The sequence below is a fragment of the Epinephelus fuscoguttatus genome, linkage group LG7 (genome assembly GCF_011397635.1).
Source record: "Epinephelus fuscoguttatus linkage group LG7, E.fuscoguttatus.final_Chr_v1".
NCBI lineage: Eukaryota > Metazoa > Chordata > Actinopteri > Perciformes > Serranidae > Epinephelus > Epinephelus fuscoguttatus.
The window spans coordinates 21649822-21669487 of record NC_064758.1 but is presented as its reverse complement, the minus strand read 5'-3'; the positions used below and the strand labels follow the sequence as shown (position 1 = coordinate 21669487).

General features: G+C 41.1%; 2 protein-coding genes across 2 annotated transcripts; both read right to left on the bottom strand.

The window, feature by feature from the left end:
• Positions 1-9: 9 nt before the first annotated feature.
• On the bottom strand, positions 10-6450 carry si:ch211-150o23.3 (uncharacterized). Its single transcript, XM_049581105.1, has 9 exons — positions 6324-6450; positions 5912-6023; positions 4128-4175; positions 3737-4045; positions 3104-3412; positions 1887-2201; positions 1603-1752; positions 1437-1509; positions 10-661 (listed from the first exon to the last, which is right to left on the bottom strand). The coding sequence occupies exons 2-8, from the start codon at positions 5940-5942 to the stop codon at positions 1466-1468; spliced, it is 1206 nt and encodes a 401-aa protein (XP_049437062.1). The 5' UTR covers positions 5943-6023; positions 6324-6450; the 3' UTR covers positions 10-661; positions 1437-1465.
• Positions 6451-11097: 4647 nt separating this feature from the next.
• slc25a33 (solute carrier family 25 member 33) lies at positions 11098-18735 on the bottom strand. Its single transcript, XM_049580436.1, has 7 exons — positions 18522-18735; positions 16414-16587; positions 15008-15085; positions 13916-14016; positions 13466-13532; positions 12596-12876; positions 11098-12488 (listed from the first exon to the last, which is right to left on the bottom strand). Exons 1-7 carry the CDS (start codon positions 18560-18562, stop codon positions 12289-12291), a joined length of 942 nt encoding a protein of 313 aa, XP_049436393.1. The 5' UTR covers positions 18563-18735; the 3' UTR covers positions 11098-12288.
• Between the last annotated feature and the right edge of the window lie 931 nt (positions 18736-19666).

Sequence of the window (19666 nt, the reverse complement as noted above, 5' to 3'; positions counted from 1 at the left end):
CCCAGACGCTCCAACAACAGCAGCATTTTAATCAACTACAGCTTCTATTTACCAACATTAAGTGCAGTAATGTACATAATGTAAATGACATAAGATGCATAGTAAGGTTAGACTTAAAATACAAAAACATCTAATCCTTTAAGGATCGTTGATCTGTAGAAGCAAGTACATAATAAGCTAGTGGAGCCTGTTGTTAGTGTTACCTGGTAATAAATACAAAACAATGTTCTTAAACTCCATTTACACAGACCTGAGGGACCCAAGTCATAGTTTCCCTACTTAGATTTTCAGTAGCAGTTTTCCACTTCATGTATCTGGTGTCATGGCAGTAGCCAAGCCTGGGTGACTCTGAGGTCTAGCTGGAACCAGTACAGGCTTTGAACTGGAAATAGATTCTTCTGTCAGTCTTCTGTGGCTCTCAGCTCACATCTCACCATAATATCACATCTGTTATTTCCCACCAGTTACACTAGCCTCAAGTTCAGTGTGATGTTGGTCAACGTTAAGAGTCCAGTAAAAACGTCCTCGTTCAAACACAAACTGAACTGAGTCGGTGGTGGCTCTTTCCAAAGGTGTGGCAGATGACCGACCAAGCTGTCCTGCAGACTGAATCCACGTTGGACGCAGTGTGAGCCCTCTGACTGTCCACACACTTGTGATTCTGCGTGAAAGATGAAACAAAAGGCTTCAATTTAATTCACAAGTGTGGCATCATTAATAATATGAACACATTAAAAATAAAATATTAGAGTGTCTGTAAAAAGTATTCACTCCTCCTCAGAAGTTTTCATGTTTTCTTCTTTCTTAATTCAATTTAATGTGGCTTTTTGACACTAGTTGACAAAAAAATAATCACCCTTTAATGTAATTTAATGTCAACATGGATTTTATTTTACAAAATAAAATACAGTTAGTAGTATAAAGAGTGAAATTTTGCATGAGGAGGAAGGTTGTGATGGACGGGTCAAACAAACACAGGACTTTACCATTGAAGACCAGTGTTCATGAGTTCATGAGTTATTCCTCAGCATGTCGCCACCATGTTTCTTTTCCTGAACCTATGTAACTTCACATTAAGCATATAATGTGACAACACCATTCATGGGACGCAATTTGTTAGATATACCACTAACCGTTGTATGAGGATTCTCTGCAAACACTGGCGTGGCCTTGTGGAAGAAACGAGCTATGTAACATAGCATTAAACTACATCGCTATAAATTGTATTGTCTCATCCTGTATCTTGTTTTAAAAAAATACCGATATACCTTAAAAAGTCAATATACCGCCCAGCTCTGAGTCCAAAGGAACGAGAAAATATTAAATACCTTTTGACTTATTGTCGTAACACAAACATGAAGAAAACATGAAACCTTCAGGGAGGGTAAATACTATTTTATAGACACTGTATGTTCAAAAATCATAACCTTCAATACGTTGAGTGATCTGTTGCCTGCATACCCCGTCATAGCTTGTTAATCGATAAGGCAACATAAGTGTTGTCCACACCTGTAGGCAGAAGCACATCTGTTACTCTCTGTCCTAATACAGTATAGGATGTTTTCTAGGCTCAAAGGCCTCTGATGGAAAAAAGGCACTTACAGGTTCTGGTCTCTCGCTCCAGTTCAGTGGGCTTCTTCTCCTTGTTACACAGCACTTTGGCCACAATGATTATAACGATGACAGCTATGACAAATGTCACGCCGGACACAAGCCAGCTGATCACCATCGGACTCAGTATTGGATCTGGGTCTGAGGGTGAGAGGAGTTACCGGAAGGTTACATACAGGATGGGTTTTATAGATGGGATTTCGGCAGAAGAAAAACACCAAAAACTGTCACAAATATCTACATCGAATTTAATTCATTATTATTGTCAGTGTCACCTCTGATGGCTATAGGCAGGGGCTGGCTTTCTCTGGAGACAAAGGTGCGTCCACCCAGCTGGACCCGATACAGGCAGTAGTAGTAGCCCTCGTTGGAGCTCTGGGCATTGGAAAAGGTGAACGTGACGGACGGGGTGAGGGCAGGCAAGGTCTGGCGCACTGTGCCGTTGGAGCGGATCAGACGCAGCTGGAAGGAACCTCCAGGGTACTGCTGCGGGGTGGAGCAGGTGATGTTAAAATTGTGGCCTTTAATGACGGAACCAGCCGGGGCCTCGGTGGACGTGTTGTACCAGTGCTGGGGAGTCAGTAGTTCCACTGTGTGATCAGTCAAAAAGGAATTAAATAGGTTAATACAGAGGTTTGATCGGGCTTTAAGAAGTTACACCTCTCTTGAAAAGATGTGGGCCTACAATTTTCTTCTAACCCTTAAATATTTTCACAAAATGTTCTAAAATAAAATGGCATTTTCAGTCTAGATTTTTGCAAATTCATAATTGGTGAGAGTCATCTTAAAAACCTGGAAAAATTAGTACATCAGATATTAAAATAGTTATATGCAAGATAGCTACAATGAAACAAAGAATAAAAATACAGAGCAGTGATAAAAAATAAAAATGTGTGACAAAATAAACTAAACTCAAAGGCCCACTTAACTAGCTGTCTGGCGCTGTCAACTGTATCTCACAGTCTTCCTCAGCAAATGGAGCTGATTGAATGAATTGTGCTCAGATCAGGCAGTTTTCCAATTTAAAATTCCGTACCTTTCCAAGTCAGATTTCTAAACTAGACTTTTTTCAGACCATATTTGACATCTGAGTACAAATGTGGCTGTTCGGTCCCCACCCCTACACAGAATGTTGTATGATGTCTCTGTCAAACATCTTTGCCCAAAGAGGGCGTTAACTAACCGGTGCTATGTATGCTTGTTTTATTTTCCCTTAACATCTTGGATAAATAGTATTATATTGTTGTTCCCTCCATATTTTTTAGTTCATTCATTCATTCATTCATTCATTCATTTTCCGTAACTGCTATGTCCCAGCTATGTTGGGACAGGTCACCAGACTATCACAGGGCTGACGCTAAATCAGCACACACCCATTAGATTAAGTTTGACAGACAATGAAAAGTCTTCTATAGATTGCACAACAAAACAATGAGCTACGTTAATGGGCACTGATGCAAAACATGTATTAGACAATGCAGTTATGACTCACCAACAGTAATGTTGATGGAGTTACTGGGTGGAGAGCTGAGCAGCTGAGAAGGAAAGCCACTCTTAATCCTATACCGACAACTGTAGCTGCCCTGGTGGAAAGTCTCTATGTCAGACAGTGTCAGCTCCACTCTGGTCAGTGTTTGGTCCGCTCTTTGTGTAACCAGCGGCGTGGACACTCCATGCTTGTACAGGTGAAAGTCACTGAGGTGGTGACCCAGCAGAGCCCTGCAGCCGAAGCGAACAGCCTCGCCAGGAGAGAACACAGTGTGAGGTGACAGGAGGGTGAGGGTGGGCATTAAAAGGGTACCTGTGGGCAAAAAATGTGAAAGATATAGTGAAGTCATGAAATGTGAATAAGGCGGTGTCAGGTATCTGTTTCCTGCTAAAACATCTGCCCCAGGTAATATCTGTATATTCCAGGTACGTGTCTAGACTATCATACTTGGGATATACAGTGTCAAGGTTACATTACAAAGTATTTAATGTTTATATGTACCACATAAAATATTATATACTTGAGTATCTTGAATTTATATGCATGTATGACAAACTGTTCAATGACCAGAATAACCTCTATGAATCAACCCAGCGGAAATCACCCAGTCAACCATCTGGCACAGCAGAGTCTCACCTGAGCATTTCACCCCTGCATCGTTCTCATGGGAGCAGTAGGCGTTACTGTGGAGGACAACAGCACAGCGTGTCAAACTGGACTCATGTCCGGTACACTGGACATGCCGAAGCCAGATCTCTCCACTGCCTGGACCATATACTGCACCATGTAGGGCAGATTCAGCTAAGCCACAGCCCAGCTCCAGGCACACCACATGAGCCTCCCGGAGGTCCCAGCCATGATCGCAAACAGTCCCCCACTGGTCATGGCGGAGCACCTCAACTCTGCCTGAACACTTGTTCTCCCCGTCCACTAGTCTGACTCCACCTGTGGATTAAAGAAAAATACTTAGACAAAAGGAAGTGTGGGAACAGCTATGGAAGCAGCAGCAGCAGGTTTAAATCAATACCTGGCTTACCAAAAGCAGCAACTCCATCCCAGAGAGCACCTAACAGGCCTGTGAGGAAAGTACAAAGATGGAATTATTATCAGGCAGATTTGAATCTACTCAAAATGTCAACAATAGCAGCTACTTGCACTCAGCTGCGTGTTTATTAGGTAGACATAACACTAGCCAAACTAATATTGTCTAAATCAACAGTCATGCAGTTACATAATATTTATTTAGCTGACACTTTGATCCAAAGCAACTTACAATAAGTTCATTCAACCATGTGGGTGCTGACTTACTTCAACTGCTTTTTTAAAAATTATTTCTATTTATATATTTGCAATGAACGTCTCCTTTATCAGCATGTTTTGAGAGTTTTTTCAGTCATTGATTTAGTTTTCAGAGGATACTACACTGTTGTCTTTGTTGGGCACCGAAGACAGTCCCAGTATTCATCAGTATTTGTACAGACAGTTACTTATTATTAATCCAAAGACGACACAAGTGGTTATTTTGGTCTTCCAGTGAACTTTTATCCTCCACCAGTTACTGTCCATAACAACAAGTGTCCTCCTAGATACACTTGGGCATCTATGTGGATGCTGCTCTGTCCTGGAGTGCACATATAGATCACATTTGTAATAAGGTACAAGGCATTTATTTTCCTAGAAGACTAGGTTCATTTAGAGCAAATAAACAGATCCTGTTATTGTTTTTCCAATCTATAATACAGAGTGTTATGCAGTATGGAATCAGTGCATTGTACAGTTGTCTCTCTGTTCAGCTTTAAGCTAGACTGCTGCGTATTTGCTCAAAAACGGTTGGTGAAGCATTTGACTGCATATACTAACAGAATGTCTCTGGCTGGTAATATTACATCTGGCTCCATTTCATCCTTTTACTATCAAACAGAGGATTTACAGTCCCATAGGCTCCATTGAACAGGTTGAGGAACTCATTTGTTACTCGGTCTGTCAACCTATTAAATGAGAGCAAGGCTTCTGTAGCCTGGGTTGAACACTGAATGTAACAGGTAATGAGTAATATGCTGCACTGCATCTACTTTTTTTTTTTTTTTAGGAATTATTGCACGATTTATGGTGTTTGGTTAAATGCTGTTTTGCATTTATGTGTATTTAAGTGAAACAGTTGATGTCATGGAACACAAGACACATTTCAGAATTTTATTCTGACAGTAAAGTGAAATCAAATCAAACTTTACAGTCATTTGGTGGTGCTGTTAAACTGTTGCATGACACTGAGATGTTTTAACACCTTGTTTCACCTCTTTAGCTATGACATGAAGTTGAACTGTATTGCACCCCTCAGTGTAACCAGCAGCACCTCCAAATTAAACATACATTTAAATCAGTGCTTCTCTAAAACAAACATTTGATATTATAATCTTCATAAATGTAACATTTATTGCAGGAATGTTATATTAGACAGCTTTCATTTGAGCCAGCTGGTCCTAATAAATTAGCAACTGAGTGTATAACACAATGATTATATTCGCCACAGGTCCATAATTAGCTAAGCTATGATCTCCTTGCATTAATTAACGTTACAAGATGCTAACAGTGGGTTAGCATTTTAAAATACAGTTTCTGAGAGTAAAACTATGAGGAAACAAATTTTTTTTGTAAATGTAATGTAGGGACCAATATACAGTTATGCTTACTAACTACCTGGTAAGTTATCCCGTTGCATAATGTCATGGAGTATAAGCTACCTAGCTGGTCCTGCTGCAGAGTTAGCTGGCTAACGAGCTTAGCTAGCCATGATTAGCAACCCGGGCTCACCTGTTAAAAGGATATGGAGGAATCTCAGCATCGTTCCCGTCACCCTTCCATCAGACGGCCCCGAGGGAAGAATGCCCGTTGTCGGGGTGATGATGCTGACAGCCGCTGAAAGCTAATGACCGCACAAGACATCAGCTAGCTTGTGTGCTACAATAGCTTTGATGGGCTAACGTTAAATGAACCAGGAGCTAACAGCTAAACAACTTTAACCAACTGACTCTTAACGGCGCGGGTGTAGGGACATTATCGAGAACAGAGAGATGCTAAAGTACTGACCAACCATTAATACAAGTCAACAGATACAAAGCGAGGCTGCTGATGAGTGTGGTCCAGGTGGCTCCATAACATGATGTCCATGAGACTGTCAGGATAATGTTGGGAATGCTGCATGCCGTCAGGCCGCCATACTCACGTCTCTGGTCAGGGTGTTTATCCCGGTGCGGAGCCGTTCTCCCTGCGGCAGACAGAGGTCACCACAAGCCGCAGAGCTGCATTTAAACCCATTAAATCTCTGCTTATGGAGGGTCACAGGGCCGCAGCTAGAAATACCCACAAAGTCACTGTATGACGGTGAAAATATACACTTTATTTATCTTGCAAAGCAGCTTACATAGAAAAATACAGCCATCTAGTTTGTCAAGTATGGAAAACAAAACATTTCTTCCTTCTGATTTTCTGTTTGAAATTAATTTAGAATTTGCTGAATTCTCTTTTTTGAGTATAATTGGATTTATGGATGTTTTTATGTGAATTCAGGCAGACTGTACTGAGTAGATTTTGAATGCCTCGGTATTTACGTCAACATTTTGAGGAAGGGTTTTAGCTGCAACACATTGGTGTCAGCCATGTAACATTAAAGACAGAAAATAAAAATCCACAGTCCTTGTTTTGTGCAAAAATACATTGTTAAGATCAGTTGAAGCTAATAAGGATTAAGTACTCTTCATGGGTGGATTAGGAGATAATAGCCCCTTTTACATAACCTCTTCAAGGCGGGAATTTCATGCTGTTATTCCGCCGAGTGGTTCTGTATAAAAGGTGCAATGGCAGTATGGGGGGACAGAGTTGTCTCGCCTTTAAGCAGGTCATCAGAATTAGTAACAGCGCCAAAACAGTGTCTTACTAAATGGGACAGCTGCAAGACAGGATCATGGGCAGCATAGGTGTGAGATTTTGACATGGTGACCAACTGCAGGTGATTTTAAAAATTAGCTGTTAGCAGTTAGCAGCTAACTTAAAGAGGAAGAACAGCGGCCAAAAATGTCCGCCAATTGGGAAAACCATGGGGTCTGGGAGCTCCTCACCTTCCGCAACTACAACACACGGGTGTCAGCCATGTGACATTAAGACAGAAAATAAAAATCCACAGTCCTTGTTTTGTGCAAAAATACATTGTTAAGACCAGTTGAAGCTATTAAGGATTTAGCATTCTGCATGGGTGGATTAGGAGATAATACCCTTTTTTACACTGCCTCCTCAGGGTGGGAATTTCATGCTGTTATTCCGCCTTGCAGTTCTGTATAAACGGTACAATTGCAGTATGGGGGGACAGAGTTGTCTCACCTGGTGGTCATGGGAGGAAGTAACAGCATCAAACAATGTCTTTATCAACAGGACAGCTGCCAGCACAGGATCATGGGCAGCAAGCGTGGGACATTTTTACAACGTATTATGCCTGTGATACACTGCAGGAGATTTAAAAAGTAGCTAGCAGCTAACTCAAAGAGGATGAACAGTGGCTGAAAATATCCGCAAATTGGGAAAACCATGAGTTCCGGGAGCTCCTCACCCTAAATGATTGTTATTGCCATGTTATATATGCCATTGTTTTTGTATAAAGCACTGCTGACATATGTGCTATATGTCACACTCGGAGCCAATGCTGTTGTGTTACATGTCACCCCCATCATGCCTCTTTTGAATGCAGGATGCTGGCGAAAATCACACACTGTAGTGGCATGACGCCGCTATTGTTTGGTTCTGTTTAAAATATGCAAAGGTGGCATATGGAAAGGACTTCATAGTGGCCTCTTAGTGCAATCTCTGTGTAAAAAGGGTTAATTGGTCCCTGGGCACAGATATGCAAACACCCCCAACACCTTTCCTACGTAGGAGCAAGACACGTAGATTGTGTGGTTTGGTTTTTTTGTTGTTGTTTTGCACCTCTTTCAAGTCGTTACACATCTTAAGTGGTTTTGTGTCACTTTGAGGTCATTTTGTCTGTCTTGGTTGTTTTGGGTGTCTTTGTAGCAGTGGTGTATTGTAACAAATTAATACTTTGTTACAATACTTGAGTATTTTTTGGGAGTATCTGTACTTAACTTTAGCTTTTATACTTCTGCAAACTTCAACTTTTCCTCAACTACATTTCTTAAATGAAACGTATACTTTTACTTCTATACATTTCCCATAAACATCTTTGTTACTTACTACAAAATAGGGAAGGAAGAGAAAAAGGGATGGACTGAGGTATGAAAGAATGGGAGAGAAGGAAAAACTGGATTTTGTTTCTTTAGAGCTATGCGAGACTGGAACGCACTCCCAGAACACGTAGCACAAGAAAACAGTAAAATTAGATTCAAAAAGTTAGTTAGGATACATCTATTGACCAGAGATGCTTGGTAAATAGGCAAGCTGAAATTACATCTGCTGAGGTAACAGCAAAATATGAACGTTCAGTTGATTGGGTGATGAATGAAACAAGGAAAACAGGAGTCATGCTTATTGATGAAGAAGGATAATATTTGACTTGTGTTATTGGGTTAGTGAAAAACTGGAAATTTGAAGAACATAGACTTATTTTGTTTTTGTTTTGACATGCATGTGAGATCAATGTGTGAAATCGATTAGAAACTGAATTGTTGGACTGAATACCGGTATTAATTAGAGTTTTGTTTTACACATATGATACATATATAGACATCAGATGAAATATATTTATATGTAAATGTTGCATATACCCTTTGCTGACCTGTAGGAGCTGTCGTGTATGTGTATTGTCTTATGTTTTGTTTTGTTTTTCTGTATTGTTATGTGTGATTATGTGTTGTAAATGGAATAACTGTACTGACACAATGTAAAGACTGTTGAAAGGACCCCAGGAAGAATAGCTGTTGCTGTACAACAGCTAATGGGGATCCTAAATAAAACAAACAAACAAACAAACAAACAAGCCTCTTTTTATCCTTAAATGTAATGTTAGCTCACTTTTTAAGGTGGTGTACATGTTATGATGCTATCCCAGCTGTCATTGGGTGAGAGGTTGCCAGACTATCACAGGGCTGACACATAGAGTTAGACAAGCATTCATGCTCATATTCACACCTATGGGTAATTCAGAGTCACCAATTAACCTAAGCTGCATATTTTTGGACTGTGGGAGGAAGACAGAATCTGGAAAAAGCTGACACTGGGAGAACATGCAAACTCCTAACAGAGGTTACTTGTACTTTAACTTTCAATACTTAAGCACATTTAATATCATAAAAATACTTTTGATACTTAAGTTCATTAAGACTTTTACTCACCTAATATTTTAATAGTTGACTTAAGCTTCTACCTGAGTAATTTTCTGGGAAGATATCAGTACTTTTACTCAAGTATGGCTTTCTGATATTTCATCCACCACTGCTTTGCACTTCCTTTGCATGTCTTTGTGCTAATTTTGAGTCTCTCCTGTTCAGTACATGTTACAGTAATTAGAGTGACATTTTGTGGATCGAGGCCGGGGTGGCCCCGCACACTTTGAGCACCCTTGGCACAGGCCCAGTGGCCTCAAGTGGCCTGTGCTCAGTAATCCATTCATGGCACTCTGAGTCAGCCAAATCAAGTAGGTGTTTTCTGCAAAATGATTAATTCTGCAGTCAGTTATTCTGCTTATATTTAATGTAGGTCGATATGTTTGGCGTTCATTTTTCATTCAGTTGTTAATCAGGGTCATTAAGGCTTGATTATAAAAATACAGCCTTAGTGTCAAACTCCCGCTTTGCTACCCTGTGCCATCACTCAGCAAGGAAACACTGCTGAGACACAAAGGGAGAATTTAATACTAAGAAACAGACTGTTGTAAAGACATTGTATTAGCTGAAGAACTGATGACATCTTCTATAATTTAGACCCTGTAACCCTCATGAACAAAGAGGAGAAACAACAGCAGGAGGGATTTCCACAGTCTGGCAGCCTAACTGTTGTTACACTGTTGAATACATTACAAAGAGTGTGGGAAGAACAGACATCAATAAGGGACCCGCTGCGTAGAAATGACCCACACCTCTGTCACTATCATAGACACAAATAACCACACTATTCAGAGATTCAACACCCACGCAATTCTCCTGTTGCAGTCCTCTCACTCATTACTATTTCGTCACGAGTCTGTTCTTCCCATTTCGAGAGAACAATGTGGATGAATCAACCGAAAACCACAGTCAGAACAGGATGTTTCTGCTAATTCATGGATGAGTTGTGAAATGATCTCACACACCAAGCGACTAACACAGTAAACGCCTTGAAGTATTTTTCCCCATTTCTATTTCCTGTAAGGGATGACGAGGCTTTCGTGTCGCCCAGGGTTTTTATTTCCTCGTTTTTTTTGTATTGTAAGCAAATGTGTTTGCATTCTAAGTACCTCGCTTGTGTCTGTGGACGGAATATGAGTCATCAGGAACAGAGACTTACTCTGAGGCAGGTCCCGGCCTGGCAATGGACATGTCCTGAAAACCTGCTTTAGTCTGAAAAGGAAGTGCAACTTGGGAGATTTTTATTTTCCATTAGCGGCCCCAAAGCAACTATGATGGAGTCTTGAAAGTGCCCTGAGTGTGAACCTCAGTCTCATCCAAAGTTTGTGGTTGGACTTTAATTGTTGACTCATGGTCCCTGTGCAGCATGACAGATCGTGGTCAGTTTGACAAACATCGGGGACAAATTGCAATCTATTAAAGATCTATTAAACACACTGTCTTAGACCTGTAGTTGCCACTAAAACTGCCTTAACCATTCAATACTGCCTTAAAAAGGTGATTACTTACGCATCCAATTAATCTGCCACTTATATTCGTACTTAAGGTCAATATGTAAACATTATATGTGGCATTTGGCATCAAGTAATTTTTTTTATGTCACTCAAAGTCATAAAAGCTGAGCTCTACTGTGACCCAATGTTGTAAAACAATAAAACATAGAGAAAGTCCGAGGGGGTGAATAATTTTTATAGGCACAATTTAAGGAAGACTTGTTGCCAGATCCGTGACTGTGTGTGAAGCAGACATTACTGACGTAAACGTAACACATTCTCAGTAATTAACAGCACACTGATGAAAACACATAGAAAACATTGTGATGTTCGGTCGAAGTATCAACAGACGACATTGTGTTTGAAGGGGAGAGCAAAGGAGAATTTATATGGTTTGTTTTAGGCCAGAAAAAAATAAAATAGTCCCTCAAGTCTTTTTTTGGGAGGGAAAAAAGTCAAATCTTGACGACACCAGGTAGAAATTCCCAGTTATATGAATTCAACAAGCACCAGATAACTAGTTGCTCTCCTATTGTGATTTTGCTGCCTTAACAGTGCAACAACTCTCATCTGCCCTTGTGCTTATATCACAATAAAAGGTAGACTATTTTTTATACAAACAGAAACATTTTGTCAGTATTCGGGTCAACCAACAACTGATGTAGCTTCTTGATGCATTTTATTGAACCACTGGTCAAATAAGCATCCAAGTTCTCCTTATATTGTAAAAGGTGGTGTCCATTTTTCCACAAAGAAAACATACAGATAAGCCTGTTTTTAAAATAAGTATATATATATATATTAATGAAAAATATGATATATTTCTCTGTAATTCAAACTTCAAAACCAGCACATTGTATTTATGAAACAGAAATCTCAAAATGATCCGTGTGGTCATTACATTGCAAAGGAACAGCACTATTACTAGCACCTCATCTGAATTACTTCCCTTCATTAACTAAGAGAGTCAACCTGCACAGTCATGTGTCTTCGTACATTTACCACTGATAAAAGGAAACAAACACTGTCATAAAATAACAAAACATGAAATAACTTATTTAACTTAACACTAGTCCTCTAAGAAGATGACCTTTTTTCACAGGTTTGGAGTTTAAATAAGTACCACGACTTTCTTCAGCTTTTTTTTTATAAACTCCTAAACGACAAGCTTTTAATAAAATAATGCGTTTAGCTCTTTGGATAACAGTTCAACCTGCTTCAGTCCCACCGTAAAAGTCTCTGTTGCACCACATTAAAAAAAAAAATGTGTGTGCCGCATTTTCAAAAGTCTCGTGCCCAGTGTGTCTTGGGTTTTGTGTGTTGTCCATTGTTTGCTGGGAAAAACCCCAACTTTCAAGCATTTTCTTCACTTGGATTCCCCCAGCAGATGGACAATGAGTTCATATGTGGAGAGGACGATGGCTGTGTTGGGGATTTGTCTAATTAGCTGTGGAATGAGTCCTCTATAAAAAGCTGCATAGCCTTCCTCCACCGCTATTAACCTCCCCGTCTGGAAGAAATACTTGTACTTGCTGCCTTCCTCACGCAGCCGTGTCCGAATGACCTCTGTGGAGAACAAAAACAACAAAAAGCATTAGTCATTTAAATAAATATTACTCCCTGCCATTAGTTTGTTGTGTTGCAAGAGACAAACAATGAATCTAAGTGTTTACCGTGTGGGTAAGCTATGCAGGACGCACAACCCTTTGAAAAAGCAGCTGCCATCATCAGACGCAGGAAGTCCGATGCTCCTTTCTCCTTTTCACTGTTTGAGGGGGAGAACTGGCTCTTGTTGAGGTGTTTCTTCAGTGTCTCGTAGATGAGGAAGCAGATCATGGTCTCAGAGATGCCGGCGTAGGATGCGGTCAGGCCTCGGTAGAAGCCTCGAATCCCTTCCGTTTTGTAAACATAGCGGGCACACTGCAGTGCATTCATCTTCTTCTCTCCTCTGGCTCTGAAAGGTCACACAGGTCAGGCTCGTTAGTGCCAAAATCACATCTGGTGGGGCGCTGAAACTAGTAACAATAGTATCTATCAATGATTACCTATCTGTATTTGTTTTATTAGTCAACTTTCAACCCTATGAGAGTTTCCTGACTGGGTTCAATGAGTAACTGTAACTGAATAATGTTTGATCTTTCTCAGTCATATCCCTCCCTCATTCATAAAGCCGTCATTTTGGACTGCAGGACAGGTGTTCTCTAAAGAAGGCTGACCAGTCTTGTTTCTATCCCCACATGATACTACTGCCCTGTACTCGCTAATGTAAATATAGACTCTTCTGCTGCGTGCAGGACAGTGCGTCAGCACTGTGTATTTATGGAGAGGGGTCACACGCTCCGTCTCACAAGCTGCATGACCCAAGGACACTGCTGTGAAGGCGGGCTCCATTAAAGGTCAAATTTTAAGGAGTACCCTTCTGACCGCCATGTCCCTCAAGTAAGTCAGATTGTTTTACACCGATCTAATGCAGAACGCTACAGTCAGTCCAGAGCCAAAAACATAAGCACACACAGGACAGGTGAAATTAAAGCTGTACACACTTTTTCTCTAGCTGCATCCTGGTCTTGACCATCCAGATGGGGTTCATCAGAGAGTTCGTAACAAAAGCTGAGGACGAGGGACAAAATAAGCACAATGAGATTTTACGATGCAGTGTAACATACAATTAATTTGATCCCCGTAATGTAACTCATAACAAAATATGGATGGATGTGTTGTTGCACTCTAATACACTAAAGGGCTTACAGCAACATCACAAAGAAACAGCATTAACATCTGTAAATACTGCACTCTGATGTACTTGTGACAAATATGGCCTTTTTTGAAGCCTTTAATGTTTACTTTAAACTGCAGACATGGTTCATGTAGTATTCTGGTATTTTACCCCCAGGGTAGACAAAACAGATAAGCTTTAGTAATTATATTTTTACATGGCACTGGAACATTTTAGCTGTTTACACGTAACACTGGCTAACACGCAGACTGCTCACCTGCAACACCAGCTGAGGACATGTGCACCACTCCACTGTTAGGGACCAACAGCCCATTGAACGCCTCTTTAGCTTTCGAGTAAGCAGCAAAGTAGATGGCTCTGAAACCCAAAAGAACAAACTGGTAAGAACAGGAGCAGGTGTAAAGATTAACACACAGTGATAAATATGAAGGCATTTTCAAAATGTGAATGTGGTTGCGTAACAGCTGGGCAATTATGCAAATCATAGCATTTGGACTTGTGTTGGCCTTTGACAGAGTGTATCCAGAGCAGTCTGTTCCCTAGTGCCTACTCTCTCTGCTTGGCTTCTGGAACAAACTGTCACTGCACCAGAATGGGCTGAATAAGCACTGGGCACCACAGATGCCCCACAGAGCTGCTCTGAATATGAGCACGTCCAAGTTGGCCAGTGGAACGGAGGGCCAGTGGACTTACTGGGAAAAGGATTGTGCAGTGGCTACTCATTAACTATAGGGAAAGTATATGTAACCCATGACCTTTTTCAGTTGAACAGAGGCTCAAAGTCTAATTTATCATTTACTGGCAAATTTATCTTGCCTGTTTGTTTAATAGTCATGTTACTGTTGTTCAGAAGTAGATAACGTCCAAGATAGTGAAATAAAAAATAAAAACAAATGTGAAAATGAAACTTCACAAGGTGTACCTACATACGACTGAACTTTTGTTTTGACTAAAGCCAGGTCAATTATTATCCAACCATTCTTATCAATTTGTCTGTTAAACCCTGTGACACTGAAACGGCAAACACAGTTCCTTATTTCTTCATCTTATGTGTCTCGTGTTAGGAATCAATTACAAGTACAGAGGCCTCGTGTTGACAGATGTTGTCGCCTACACAAACTAAACAGAACTCTCAAGTCTGGAGAGCGAACACGGAAGTTGTTGTGATGGCAATGGCTTCCTGTTTATACGGGCAGTTAATGTTTTCAGCCATTAAAGTTAAAAATGTAAACACAGCCTCCTATTTTTTTTGTTTTCTTTGCTTATTGGACATGGTTAATACACTCTGCAGAGTCCAGACACATGAAAATATCACTCAACAGAGAAACTGCCACTCATTTCATTTTACCTTGAAGGGGCCACACCAACCAGGTTCGGCCCCAGACCACGGAAAAGTGATCTTGGTCCCTCTTTTTCGAGAATTGATCTGAAACAAAAATAAAAACAACCATCAAAAACACTGATACAATCAAAGTTTCATTCAAATACATGTTTAACTGTCTGTATGTGTGTTACTGCAAAAGTCTGTGTGGGATTATTCCCCCGGGGTCTTTTAAGTCAATGAGTATAATATCTCATGCAATCATCCCAAGTGTTACATCAGTCCTGCACACTAAAGCCAGTTTTGCCCAAGTTTATACATGAAACCGAGTCTCCATCTGCAGCGCTTGCCTTGTCACGTCCGCCACAGGTTCCACAGGTTTTTTTTTTTAACTCTTTGTAAGTAGTGAACTTCATTCTCCAGATGACTCGCTCGCCTGTCTGGGGCCACGCAAAGGGGGACGGGTACAACTGCAATTTGCGTTGGTGTCTGCAAACGTTGTCTCTCAAGCAGTGTTCATGCATTCCACCTCTCTGTCACGGATAGTTCAAAACAAAATGTTGACCTCTTGTCAGGTCAAAGTAGCGTCCAATTTCGAGGTTTTACTGACAGAGAAGGGGCTTACAGTCCATATTATTTAGGTTTACACAAATAAAAGCCTGAAAATGCAAAGATAACTCTCTAACAGGTCTGAAAAATCACTATGCATCAGCTAAAGTAAGTTGAAAAACTAGTATAAGATCTAAAAGTGAAAAGAAAATAAGTGTTCTCCAAAAGCAAATAATTGTCTTTAGGCATATGTAACTTTAAAAGCCAACAGCTACAGCTGACCAGTCCAGACCGGTTCAGTATGCAGCCCTGGTCCTTTGAATGTAATTTAATACTAACCCAGCACCCGCATAAAAACCTTTCCTTCTTCTCCTTGGCCCACTGGAGCCTGCGGTTGAATTACATAATGTACTGTGACAGGGCTGCTTCTAGTCCTACCCAGCAAGTTTATAGACACCACAAAACACTTGTTTTATGCTGCCTCAGACAGCTGGTTAAAGACACTAAATATGAGCAGGACACTGTGAACTTAATCCTCACTGTATGTAGGACGGGATTTGAGGCCTGATTTTAAAACCACAAAGGCAGAAAGCAAATGACGTCTGCAGTATTTCCATGGGCTAAATAACAAGAACGGTGCAGGAAAATTATTCCAAACAAAAAAGGTTATTCTGATAAATTCGTCATTATGTAACTGTACAAGTTACCAGCTAAGAGTCAGTGCCTACAGGGTAGTTCTAATAAACATCAAAGTGCTCCAGCTGTGAGAAGGGAACATTTTGTCCCTTTGTCTGCAGGTACAAAACTACAATTATCTCAAGGGACAGCCCACACAGCCTGCCGCGGCACTGTTTGCCTGGCAGCGACATAAACAGACATCTTACCGTAGGACCTGCAGCAGCCCCGGTGTGACGGTTCCTGGGCGTATTATACCAGTGCCACTTAGGGTGCCCAGCTGGACCTGGAAGACGGGTCTGAGGGTGAGGCCAGAGGACTGCAACCGCGTCTTCAACACCTCCAGGGGACAGGTCACGATGGCTCCCACCGTACCACTACATCTGAAAATTGGTGACACAAAAATAAGTATTATGAGGATGTTTCCAACAAACAACCCCATACAACACATTCTGGAAACTCCGATACAGTAGCTAACCTGCTTAAAGTAGAGTGTCTCTATTATTTGCAAGGTTGCTCATATCAGCTTTGACAGAGGAGTGTTTTCCATCATAACACAGCTAAGGAGCTAAGAGCCAAGTGCAATGAACAATTATGGTCAAAGACCAGTCTCTGGCTCTGCAGTGGAAATACTCGAGTTAACCCAACACATGTGGTGCACGGCGGTTTTACAGCTCAGACACTCTAATTGCACCTGGACAGTTATTTGCCTAATGAAAGACTTTTAAAATAGCACTTTTCCCATTTCAGCATTAACAACACATTGATTTGGTCCTTCACAGCTCACATTGGTACATCCTTTATTAACCATGTCTATAACCTTGTCTGTGACAGGCTCAGAAGTCTGGAGCAGATTAGACTAAGCCTCTGGACTTCTTGTATCTCAGAGACGGAGTCAAACGTCTTAGCAAAAGCAACACCTGCCCTAATTCTCCATTCACTTATCATTAGTCACCCATCCACTCCTATCTGAGTGCGTTGCTATTCAATTAAGTAATTCAGTAATGATACTCCTTATATTTTTTCCACATTGCATAATCTCGTTTGACAAACACATGATTCCATGTTGAAATAATGTGTTGTGGAGTTGCTGTGGCCATGACCTCTGACCACAAAGATAAGAAATCTGGGAAATGGGTGCAGGAGTGTGGGCCCTTTGAAAGCCTGCCTATAGTTATAATTTCTGTATTAAGTATTGGTGTTGTTTGGAAGATTACCAAAGCCTGACATACAAGCTCTGCTGGTTGTCTCAGTAAATGTCAAGTGGAAAGGTAAACATACATTTGCTTCTTCTCTTTGTTTTGCATATGTTAAGTGCCAATAATGTGATATTGTAAAAGTAAACACAAAGTCAACAACATTCTCATCACCTTACTATATGGTTTTATTATGCATGTTCAGATAGCACTTTCGAGGCGGAGCTAAAGATGAACCTAAACTCTTCATAACATCTCAAGGGTAAAATGGCGTCATTTTTAAAAAGGCAATGTTGTTCAAATGTGACCTCAACATCGTCATCTGGAAACCACCATGCTCGTCCTTGTATCCCCGGTGTCAACGTCCTTATGCCGGGGTTAACGTTACAAAGCTATGTTAGACCAGGTGGTTCGGTGATAATCTGTTGGCACCGCTAGCATGGCGCTGCGGCTGTTGGCACACTGTTATATAACACCGAAGGACAGCCACCACTGCAGCGACACAGCTACTAACCGCTATCTCCCGGTCATGAGATGCACACCACAGTGTCAGTTTCAACACGGTCTATTATCTAACACATCACGTTGTTATTGGCAGAACTAATACGAAGCTCCAGAGCTAAATAACACATTAGCGACAGCCTGCTAGCTACGGTTAGCTAGCAGCCGTTAGCAAACTTCCGCACGGATGTAATGTTAGCTGGTGGATAGAAAAAAAAAAGAGGTTGCCGGTTGGTTCATTGTCCGCGACAGCAGCGTTAGCTTTCAGTTTTGGTTGTGTGGAATAAGAAGCTAACATATATGTTAGTTAATATTTTCACCAAACGTTAGTCCTTTTATATAATTAAGCTAGCTAGTGAAGGGCACAGTGAAAGAAACAGATGCGTTTAGTGCTATGCTAACACGAGCTAGCATGCTGGATAGCGGCTCTGGGATGACGAAATGAGTGAAATCAACGTGTAACTTCTGATTTCAGGCAGGGTTTACTTAAAGTAAGTAAATGTGTGGCAAAAATATGTTTAACCCAAGGTCGCGGTGTCTCTTCCTGTTACATTAACCTTGGAGTTTTTCCATAACGCTAACTTACACCGGTTAGAAGCAGCAGCATTAATGTGACTCACCCCCCGGCGAAGAGATGCAGCAGCGTGTCTTTCTGTGCCATCCTTTTGGTTTTCAAACAGCCACCATACTTGAAAAACAAGTCTTGTTAAAATCGCGTTTGTATGAAATAGAAAGAAAGGAGCGACGGGTTTATGGTCCCAGTGTTCAGCCGTTTATTGCTCTCTCTTTCTCTCTCCGTCCCGGCTCGGCGCAGCTGTCAGCGCAGGGCGGAGCGGTGGGGTGACCTGAAGAGCTGCTGACGATTTGCGTCAGAGGGCCGGTCGGGGGTGTTGTCTGTGACGTAGGGACATGTGCTCGGCACCTTGTGCTATTGGACTCTTCTTCACGGTGTTGCACAATTACATATACCAGCAACATAGCTTCAAAAACAACAGGAGACAGCACTTTGACCTTCCCGAGTCCATCTTGACCTTTACTGGTTTCACTGTAAACAAACGCTTTCCCCTGTGCATCACACGATATCACTATTATCGTGAATTATGAATAATTTATTACATAATGAGACAGTAAATACTGCAGGAAAAATTCCCCAAACCACACTAAGTGTCTTTTTAAACTTCACTCCTGCAGTAGATATGGATCCCAATCACCTGTAAGAATGTGACACAATGGGAGTTGGTAAATTAACTTTTCAGAATGGGTGCAAACATGTTTTTGTAAATCACTTCCACAGTGGTACATTTTGATCTCAAACCAATTAGCTTTTACAAACAATTTGTCCACATTTAATGAGCCTGTTCCCACTCTGATAACAAACTGGACACAGGGAGATAAAGCAGCCCAGATAAGCCAGCTCATCTTTTTTTAGCAGAAGCACAGAGAGCTTGATTTTAATTGGCGAGGAAATATGACTCCATGACTGCTAACAGTGTCGAAAGGGCCATGTGATGTTATAGTTGGCTGGGGTGCACCAATAAGCTATGTTTCATAAAAGTTGGTTATGTAACTCCTGCTGTCCTCCCTGAGGATATCCGAATCTTAAAGCTACAGACAGATATTAGCATCTTGACTGTCTGTTTATCTGTACAATAACACCTGTGTCGTCAAACCAGTCGCACTTGACTTTTGTCCTATTTGGACATCAGTCACAACAACATGTTTTCCATCCTGTGTTGACAGTGGATACATTAATTTTATGGCTAAT